The 10,100-nt window shown below is 49.8% G+C and overlaps 1 protein-coding gene across 1 annotated transcript in view; it reads left to right on the top strand.

Annotated features, from left to right (window-relative positions):
* Nucleotides 1-7,622: 7,622 nt before the first annotated feature.
* The window catches only part of LOC104277030 (cAMP-specific 3',5'-cyclic phosphodiesterase 4B-like), a gene marked incomplete at both ends in the record, with an annotated part of 5,312 nt that continues 2,834 nt past the window's right edge, over nucleotides 7,623-10,100 (top strand). The window contains 3 exons of the mRNA XM_009873547.1: nucleotides 7,623-7,817; nucleotides 9,098-9,134; nucleotides 9,243-9,313. Coding sequence (XP_009871849.1) covers nucleotides 7,623-7,817; nucleotides 9,098-9,134; nucleotides 9,243-9,313 — 303 coding nt within the window. The remainder of the gene's footprint in view (nucleotides 7,818-9,097; nucleotides 9,135-9,242; nucleotides 9,314-10,100) is intronic.

Below are 10,100 nucleotides of genomic sequence, written 5' to 3'. Positions count from 1 at the left end.
CCCATTTCTCCAGCCTGCCCGGGTCCCTCTGCACAGGGTCTGTCCTGCTGGATGGCACAGAAAATCCGCAAATCTTAACGACTTGAAGGCTGGCTGTCCTCCCCACTCGACTTAGCCAGGTAAAATGGAAAAATCTTTCATCTCTGCAACTTGTTAAAAAAATCTCAGCGCTTCATTCCTGCCTCGAGTCTGTTTGACAGCAGAACGCCAACTGGATTTGTTGCCGATGCCTTTGTTGCAGCCAGGCGGAGTTGCGGCGGAGCGGAGCAGCTCGCTGCGAGCTCGTTCGAGGAGGCAAAAGTGCCTCTTGGAGCGGTGCCAGGCAATCTTCTTTTTAAGGTCAGGATGAAATAAACCATGAGTCTGGCTGGCAGCCTCCTGATGCTCCGGTTCCGTGCAGATGTGGGAACACTCTCTTACGTGCTGGAAGCAGAGGTCGTTTGCTGGACGGGACCCTTGGGTTGAGCTTCAGAGGTGCATGAGACACTTTAAGTTGCACTGATAAAAGATGCGGTGAACGACTGTAATTCAGCTCTTGTAACCAGTAATACCTTGGTGGGGAAAAGGAGAGGCTGGACACTGTGTACCCAGTTGCTGGGTGGAATTACCCACGCCCCAAACTGGTTCTGAGGTGGGAGCGGGGCTTATCTGTAGGCAGAAGTGCTGTGAGGTGACCTGGAGCCCCACCAAAGGCACTGGGGTCCCCATCACCCAGACCACAGCGGGCAGCCTCCTCCACGGGAGGCAACATCCACGTCTTGAGGATTGCGAAGAGCATCTGTAAAATGTTTCGGTGCTTAGAGGCAGCTCTAAAGGCCGAACTGACGCAGAACAGAGCAGAAGAGCTGGGCCAGGCTGGGATAAGTACTGTCCCGTAAATTAAATGCAGACATCTATGTCGCAGAACAGCACCGTTTCGCAGAGCAGGTGGTGCCAGCGAGTGTCTGCTGGGGAGTGCTGAGCTGTCCCAGTGCTGTCTGTATGGCCGGTGACAAAAGGTGACAATTGTCCCTTCAGCAAGACCTCACCAGGTCCTTCAGTGAAAGCACAACCCGTGTGCCGGGGGAGATCAGGTCCTGGTGCGCTGCGAGTGGGTGGAGGGTGCTGGGAGGGAGAAATACCCGCTTGGTGAGAAGAGCGGGGTTGTAGAATCACAGAATCATTAAGGTTGGACAAGAACCCTGAGATCATCCAGTCCAACCATCAACCCAACACCCCCATGGTCACTAAACCACGTCCCCAGGTGCCACATCTACACGTTTTTTGAATACCTCCACTGATGGTGACTCCACCCCTGCCCTGGGCAGCGCATCCCAGTGCTTTCTTCAGTAAAGAAATTTTTCCTAATATCTGATCTAAGCCTCTGCGGCAACTTGAGGCCATTTCCTCTTGTCCTGTCATTAGTAACTTGAGAGAAGAGACCAACACCCACCTCGCTACACCCTCCTGTCAGGGAGCTGCAGAGAACAACGACGTCTCCTCTCAGCCTCCTCTTCTCGAGGCTGCCAGTGCTGCACAGGGAGGGTCAAACCTCGTTAATACCTCAGCTTAGGCAGCAGCCGCAGGAGGAAAAGCAGCTACTCCATCGGTTGCTAGCTGGAATAATTTCAGAAAGAAAAAGCCCTTAAGGATGTGGCATTGCTGCCCGTGCTACGAGTGATGGGGCTCACGCCCATCGGCCTTTCCAAAGTCTGGAAGTAAAAATAGGAAGGGTGTCTGTGGTGTTGGACTACAGCTTGCATTTTCCAGAGATTAATGACAGGGAACCATAGGAAGGTGATAAAAAAGCCCAGGATGTACATTTGGAAAAATAACAGCTGGTTTATAGAATTCAAGATTTCTTCTTTGGGAGACTTAAACAACCACATGATGTTAGCTTGTTACAGGATAATGTCAAGCTACTTATCTGTAGTAAACACCAGAAGGATTAGGTTTTTTGGAACCCTCCGTGCTAAAAGAAAATCCAGACCTCATTTTTACCTCCCTCCTGTACTTTTCCAAGCATCTCTCTAGTCGCACAAGGCTGCAAAGGACGACTGGGAGCAGTTTGGAAGCACAGGGCAAGCTCAGTCCTGGCCCCGTCCGTCCTCCGCCATGGTCACTCCGCCTCTGTTGTAGCCAGAGAGCTTCTATATTGGGAGATAACAAAGTCAAACAAACATTTTTTTTCTGCTTTGTGGTACACGCCGAGGCTTAATAACAGGTTTAGCAGGAGGTGACAGTTTACGTTGCAAACACTGAAGTGCTGCGGGGTTTTCTGCGCCAGGCAGCTGTGATATGCGGTGCTGGGGAGGGACCACGAGGACTTTGGTGATGAAAAGGGGTTAAGAGCCATGTGAGGGGCAGGAGAGCAACGAGAGTTTCCCCTTGATAGGAGAAGGTCGGGAGGGAGGACAAAAAAGGTATTAAAACATGTGGTGCTGAGCAGGGTCGGGCTCACGGAGCCTCGTGCTCGGGCATCTGTGCTGGCTGCTCCTGTTTCATTAAGTGCTGATGGTTTCAAGCACAGACCTTTCAGTGTGAAAGATTGCTTAGGAAAAAAAAAAAAGGCAAAAAACCAGCAAGCTGTTCTGATAATGGGAAGCAGGTGCGCAAAATTAGATAGCAGCCCAGAAGCAGTCGCGCCTGTCTAGATCCGAAGGTGTAAGAAACAGCATTTTTCATTGCTAACGATGTTAAAAATCGAGCTGAATGCCTCGGTGAGAAACGGGGCTCTAATGATTGCGAGAGGAGCTTTATAATTAGCAGAGTCTACCCCAGACTTCCTGAAGTTGGGTGTTTTGGCAGCATGCTGGGTGCCGTAGTAGAGGTGGTGCCATAGCTGGGAGATGAGGAGCGGTGCCCTCAGGAGCGAAGCTGGGAAGGCGAAGCAGATGGCAAAGTCCTCTCATCGAGTCAGCGCTGTCATCCCCAGGAAAAGTGTAAATTCCTAACATAAACAAAAAATACACAAGCTTGCCTGGTTTGATAGACTTAAATGTGTCTGCGGTTGATATTACAGCTCTAGAAGCAACCTGGGGTGGCGTAGCTCTCATGGCAACCATTTGACTTGCAGTGACTCTTCGGAATTACATCAAAATCGTGGCGCAGTCCTCTTTTCTTTCGGTTTTTATGCCAAATCTTACCACGTTCCAAGACTGCTGGCGGGCAGTGCTAATCCAGGGACAATGTGTTCCCGATTCTGCCTCTTATTGCTCCTCCACCAGAAAGTTTTGGGCCAAGACCCCCTTGCAGGAGTAGATCAAGGAGCTTGAAAGCCTGGGTTGTTGGGTAAGTTGGAGGCAGCATCTTCTGCTGGGACATCTTGGCAGTGCCATGTGTTCATGCGAGCGTGGTGCTGTGGGAGGTAGCAGGGCTGGTTTAGGATGGGTTTAGGACAGGCTTGGTGGGTCCTTGTGCCCGCTGTAGGGGGCTGGCCCCATTGCTGACTGGGGCAGAGACAGCTGGAGGGTGATAAACGTATAGATGTGGCACTTGGGGACATGGCTTAGTGGTCATGGTAGCGTTGGGTTGACAGTCGGATTAGGTGATCTTAGAGGTTTTTTCCAACTTTAATGTGATGGGGAGTCCCGCAGCAGGGATCCCTCTCCCCACCGAGCCTCGGCTGTGAGAAAGCACTGCGGTAGTTTTTAAGGTAGAGAATTTGGAGTCGTTACTGCAAAACTGCAGAATTTGGACAGTTGTGGGCTGCTTTTATTAATAATCTTTGTTTTGCAGAATGACTCATGAAACCTCATTGTGTTTTACCGTTGAGCGTGATTTCTCCTGGCTTGTCATTTATTTCCCCTGCTCATCTTTCCGCAGGTCCAAAGCGAGTGTCCCCTTAGCAGCAACTCGGAGCGAGCTACAGCTAACTCCTGCCACCTGCTGTCTCCTCCTTTGCTCTTCACTTTACAAAGTACCTGGTTTATTAAAAAATCTGGGGGGACAAAGGAGATGGAGCTACAGCTGCCCCATCGCTTCCCACTGACTTCCAGCCACCCCTCCACCAACCCTGTCACCTCCTCTCTGCCACCTCCTCCTCCCTTCCAACGGAAAACCACAATTTTTCTCATCCAACCGAGCAAGAGGAGAGCCAGGATATTGAGTTTAACCTGGTTCCCGTGAGAAAGCTGGGGACACATCACCTTCCTGGGCTGTCACCGCTGTTGCACCCTTCACCACACTGGCTCTGTGCTCGCAGGGTTGGGTTTTGCTCGGTGGGTTTGCCGGTCCCTTTGGCTGGCACTGGGATTTGTGGCTTTCTGTGTCCACCCTTTTCATCTTTCTGCTGGTGGCCGGTAGCCCTGAGATGATGCTCACCTCAAGGGGTGCCTCTCAAGAGCTGCACATGCGTGAATCTGCCATGAAAAACAGCAGGGCCTCAGGAGATCTGGTTTTGTCTGTCAAGACTTCGATTTGCAGTCATTTTCTGCCACCGCTGAGTCGTGTCACTGGTTGACTAACGTCTGCCCCATGCAGATGCTGTCACCTTTCCCCCGGCAGAGCCAGGTTTTGGCTCTTTGCGAGTGGGCTCAGCTCCTCAGAAGCAGCACATCCCAGTGGGTGACTGCTTTGGGCCAAAGATATTTCATCCGCCATCCCTCAGTGGAGACACGAAGGTGAGGAGCCCCTGTAGAGTAGCAGATCAAGTGTTTGCTGATGTTTGACCTGCGGAGCTTGCTGCTCCTCTGCCAAGGTTGTTTCACACATGGGCTGTCTTGACTGCGAGTGCTGCTGCTAGAAGATAAACTGCAAACCAAATTTTAGCTTTTTTTTTTTCTCCCCTCTAGTCTTTTGTAGGGGTGCTTAGCACTTTGCTATCCTTATTTTTAACTAAATGAACGCAGCTTTATTTCCCATTTAGGAGTACAGGGTACTGCAAACTAGAGAGAGGGTGTTCTGAACCTGCTGCCACACTGATGCTTAAGTTTTTCCAGAAGAGCTCAGTGGCTAACTTCTAACGCCAAATTTAGTGGAAAATGCAGCTCTGAGAGGTCAACCTAGTTGCAATTCTTACCAATTTCGGCAAATGTTTGTTTCTTGCATCAGGCTGTGGTTCCCAAACGGGCTGTTGTGCAAATCAAGAGCAACTGGTGAACTTCATGTGCCGCCGAGATTTGAAAAACACAAGGTTAAGCTCTTGCTCTGCGTGTCTCAGGCTACATTCTCCTAGTGTTGGGTCATCTGGGGGGAAGAGTTTCCCATATTTGACTTCTTGTAACTATTAAAAAGCCACGGCGGCAGAGGGACTTAGACCTGGCTTTTGGCCATCCTGGTGAAGACCTTGCTCACCCAGCTGTACCACCAGGTTCACGTGCACAGAGCAGGACACTCCGGGTAGAGAGAACTACAAACTCTTGCATAAGCCTTTACTTTTTGGGTTGGTTTTTTTGGGGGAGGGGGGAATTTTCGAATGACTTAAATGAACACATAGAATCATAGAGTTGTAGTATCGTAGAATCGTAGAATCATGGAATCAATCCTAGAATGCGTTGGGTTGGAAGGGACCTTCAAAGCTCATCTAGAAGAGAAGAGAGGGAGGCTGATGAGATCTTTTGCAAAGATGACTGCTTCTTACGCCTTCAGTCGAGAACATTTAGCTGACTGACACCTTTTAAACCTTATGTTGTCACTTTTTCTCCCAAAGTTGCTAACATCTACCGGCAAGCAGCAGGTACAGGGTCCAACAGCCAGAAGCAGCTCTGCTGAGCCAAATGCTCAGGTTTAGTTCCTTGCTGCGTTTCTCTTTGTGTCAGTCAGCTAAATGTTCTCAGCTGAAGGTTTTGCAGTGAAATGTTTTGAGTAATCCGAGTTGATTTTCTGAATAGGTATGGATTAATTATCAACTCTGCGTTGTTTGTAGATGCCGTAGTTACAGAGATTTTTCTTTGTGGCTACAAATAAAGTGTACTCAAGCTGTCGTTGGTAAAAGAGCAGATAATAAAGAGTGAAAGAAAATAATATTAATTTAGCAGTTACCAGTTTCAAGATGTACTTAGGCAGTTGGATAAGTAAATGCTGCAGCGAGGCATGGCAGACGGAGGAATCTCCTTCAGTGAGTATTATCCTGATGCCCTGCTTTTGGATTTCCAGATAAGCTAAAAGTCTTTACGCTGGCACTTATGCTTTTTTTGAATTGCATTTATTAAGTGCTTGTTCCCATGCACTTGTTAATTCTCAAGGAGACGTGGGACCAGGTAGCACAAGATCAAAGTAGTTGCCCTCTACCTGCAGCCACGAAGAGACTGTGAGGAGATCTGGTCTTTTCTGACTCCACCCCAGTCAGTAGTGTCTGGAGACGTCAGAAATCACTGTCTGAGCAGCCACTGCCTCCCAAGCACACCCACAGCTGCAAATAAATATGTTATAGCTGCTCCAGCAAAGCGTGCAATCCGTCACGCGCAATGTTTTGCAGAAATCACTGTCTGACCAGCCACTGCCTCCCAAGCACACCCACAGCTGCAAATAAATATGTTATAGCTGCTCCAGCAAAGCGTGCAATCCGTCACGCGCAATGTTTTGTTTGATAAATTATCCTAAAATTCTTGGGGGGCTGTTCGTACAAGGGGAGTTGGTGTATGAAGAGTTGGGGCACTGTCCAAACAGCGGAGACGCTGCCTTTATCCTGAGCCTGCTTGTTTGGTTCCTTGTGGCCTCATATCCAAATAACACAGGGCAGGTCCAGTGATGGCTCCTTCCTGTCTCTGAGATCACTGGAAAAAGGCTTGTGCCCTGGTAGGAGTGAGAACTTGGCTCCCACCACAAATGAGATGAAGCCTCAGGCTTCCAAAGGCAAGAAAATTCATTCAGAATTCAGCCACGCTTCGCTTGGCTTAGCCAGAGCATGGTCACACGTGTGGTATTTATATCAGACCCGAATGCCCAAGCAAAGGAGGCCAACCTGATCGTTTTCAGGGTTTACGAGGGGTGTCACTTGCTGAAGTGCCCGGGGTGACTTCAGCCACGAGTTGCAGCAGCCAAGTTACGCAACCGAAAGAAAGTGGGTGTGTGACGGAAACGGTGACAGAAGGTTCGGGGCTTTTTTACAAATTTTTTAACAGTCCGCCCCAATTTGCAGCCCAGCTGCTTCATAGTCACTGAACTAATATTGCGAGTGGTTAAGAAGACGTGAGCTACGGCCAAAAAGAGACTCGGGCATCCAGCCCGACTGGGGGAGTCACCGTCCCTGGAGGTGTTCAAAAAACATGCAGACGTGGCACTTACATGTATAGTTGAGTGGCCATTGTGCTGTCAGGTTGGACTAGATGATCTTAGAGGTCTTTTCCAACCTTTATGATTCTACAAAAGTCTGTGTAAAGTGTTATGGAATTGGGACTTTCGGCCTGGTGCGGACGCGGCGGCCGTGGGGCTCGGTGCCGGCGTTCAGCTGCCACGCCTTCGTGCTGAGCTTGGAGAAATCCAGGCTGAAGAACGACTGAGCACATGGAGTCAGGAAAGAAGCCCTGGGGGGAAATGTTTTATTTGCATTCAGAGTCCTGCTTGCACACGATAGAAACACGCCAGCCAGAGCCTCGGGGAAACGGAGCCCTGCGCTGACACAGAGCAGGCGACGCAGACGTGACAGGGAGAAGCCTCTGTTGGTGGCTGGGCGTGACATGCGGCGTGTGTTTTATTCGCAGCTTCGATGTGGAAAATGGCCCGTCACCAGGTCGCAGCCCGCTGGACCCGCAGGCCAGCTCCTCCTCGGGACTCGTCTTGCACACGACGTTCCCAGGCCACAGCCAGCGCCGGGAGTCCTTCCTCTACAGATCCGACAGCGACTATGACTTGTCACCAAAGACTATGTCCAGGAACTCTTCTCTCCCCAGCGAACAGTAAGCATCAGTTCCCCTCACGTCGTATTTTACGGTAATAAAGAGCTTTACGTGGCCTCCTGCAATGCTCAGAGCTCGGCTGGCTGCTGCTCACACCTCACAGCCTGAGCGCCCAACACGGTCACTTTCCCTCTTGCCACCCCATCCTTAAAATATTCCTTTTTTCCCCTGGTGCTTAGTTCTTTGCGTGGGAATTTGCGTTTGGGGCGTGAAACGCTTGCAGGTGACCGAGGGGAAAGCCAGAGCTGTGCTCGGGGCAGACGTCGCTGCTTTTTCTCAAGTAGGTAACGCTCCGTTAGCCTGGCCGATGGAAATACGACTGCACTTAATATTTACAGTTTCACTCTTCTCCATCCTGTTTTCTGTTATTCACTAGAACCGAGCGGAAAACACAGCCGAAAGCTGAGGCAGGTGGTTGAGCTGGAGAGGATCAATACAATGGGGAGCTTAAATGAGCATCCTGGATTTGCAGCCCTTTATTTTAAAAGGCACAGCTGAAAGTTTTCAAGTGACCGTAGAGCTATAAAAAGGTGCTCATTTAAAAAAAAAAAAAAAGTTAGGAAAGCCCTACAAGTTTTATCATGAAGCAGAAATCTGGAGGAAAATTCTCCTGAAAGAGAATCCCTCCCAATACTTGCAGAGACAAAGGAACCGTTCAAAATTACACAAATACCGAGTTTTATGGTTTTAACACCCCAGCCAGAGGGAAAACCCATTTGAAGGGGTCCAGCGGTGATGTTGGAGGGTGTTAGGCAAATGATACTGGATTTTTCATTTCTACGCAAGGGCTGTGTATAATATCAAACACCCCCCCCAAAAAAAAGCCTCTTATTGGTGGTGACGATGTATTTTTCTCCGAACTTCTGCTCAGATCTTCCATGATGGAAAAGGCCGGATAAAACCCAGCGGCTGAATAACATTAAAGGCTGTGACAGAGATCAACAAAAGCCAGGAAATTCAAAGCTGACCTTTCCCTGGACCGTTATGGTTTTTTTCCACTGCCAGTGCAGTCGCGCTGCCTCGACTTTTGAATTTCCTGGCTTTAATTGCCCAGTGTTACCAACCTGCCAGTGGCTCCCACCGTGTTGTTTTGGATATAACCCAGTGAGACCTTTCCATTAGGAACAAGATTTTACGTCGTGTTAAATAAACGCCACATGGGTTAACGTTGAGGGGTGGGGTGTTTGGGTATTTTTTTTTGCCATGGGCGCTGCCAGGGGGAACCTCCCTCTGTAAAACGTTTGAGGTAATTTTACACATTTCCCTCTGTTTCACCTTAGGCATGGCGACGACCTGATCGTCACACCTTTCGCCCAGGTGAGTCAGCAGCCTGTTGGCTTCTTAAATTAAAAAAAAATATGAACAAGAAAACAGTGAAAACCCGTAGACAGGGGATGACAGTCTCCTGTTTTGCCTCCCTCGTAGGTGCTGGCCAGCCTTCGAAGCGTGAGGAATAACTTCACGCTCCTTACCAACCTGCACGGCGCCTCCAACAAGTAAGCCTGGAGTTTTTTGGTCCTCACCTTGGCCGTCCCGGGTGCTCGTTAGGTGCCTGGCTTGGAACATCATCGGTGTCTGCTCTGCCCTGTGTTTCCACCATCGTTTCGCAAACAGAGGTGGTCACAGCCAAACAGGGTAGATGCCAAGAAAGAAGGGAAGATGCTGAGGGTCTGGAGAACACGCGTGGTGAGGAGCAGCTGAGGGACCTGAGGTTGTTCAGCTGGAGAAGAGAAGGTTGAGGGGAGACCTTCTCACTCTACAATTACATGAAAGGAGAGTGTAGTGACGTCTCTTCTTGTAGTGATAGGACAAGAGGAACTGGCCTCGAGTTGCTCCAGGGGTGGTTTAGGTTGGACATCAGGAGGTTTAGATTGGACATTAGATAGAACTTCTTCACTGAAAAGGTTGCCAGGCATTGGAACAGGCTGCCCAGGGAAAGGGTTGAGTCACATCCCTGGAGGGGTTTAAAACACAAGGAGATGTTGTGCTGAGGGACAAGGGTTAGCAGCTGCTTTGGTAGGGCTGGGTCCATAGTGGGACTTGATCTTCAAGGTGTTTTCCAACAGGAACTGTTCTGATTCTATGGAAAAAGGGTGGATGCCAAGGAGGGAAACCCCAAGCACGAGGCTGTGGGGCTGGTGAGGATCTCTCCAGTGATGCAGGCTCCCGGGGGGCTGCCCAGAGAAGCAGCAGCCTGCTCTGCCTGGAGGCTGGGGGCGTGACGTCGCTTCATTACAGTAATTGCACGGTTCTTCCGCACTGAAGAGGAAGATGTTGTTTTTC

This window comes from Apaloderma vittatum, unplaced genomic scaffold, assembly GCF_000703405.1.
Source record: "Apaloderma vittatum isolate BGI_N311 unplaced genomic scaffold, ASM70340v1 scaffold24147, whole genome shotgun sequence".
Lineage (NCBI taxonomy): Eukaryota > Metazoa > Chordata > Aves > Trogoniformes > Trogonidae > Apaloderma > Apaloderma vittatum.
This window is presented reverse-complemented; position numbering and strand designations above follow the sequence as displayed.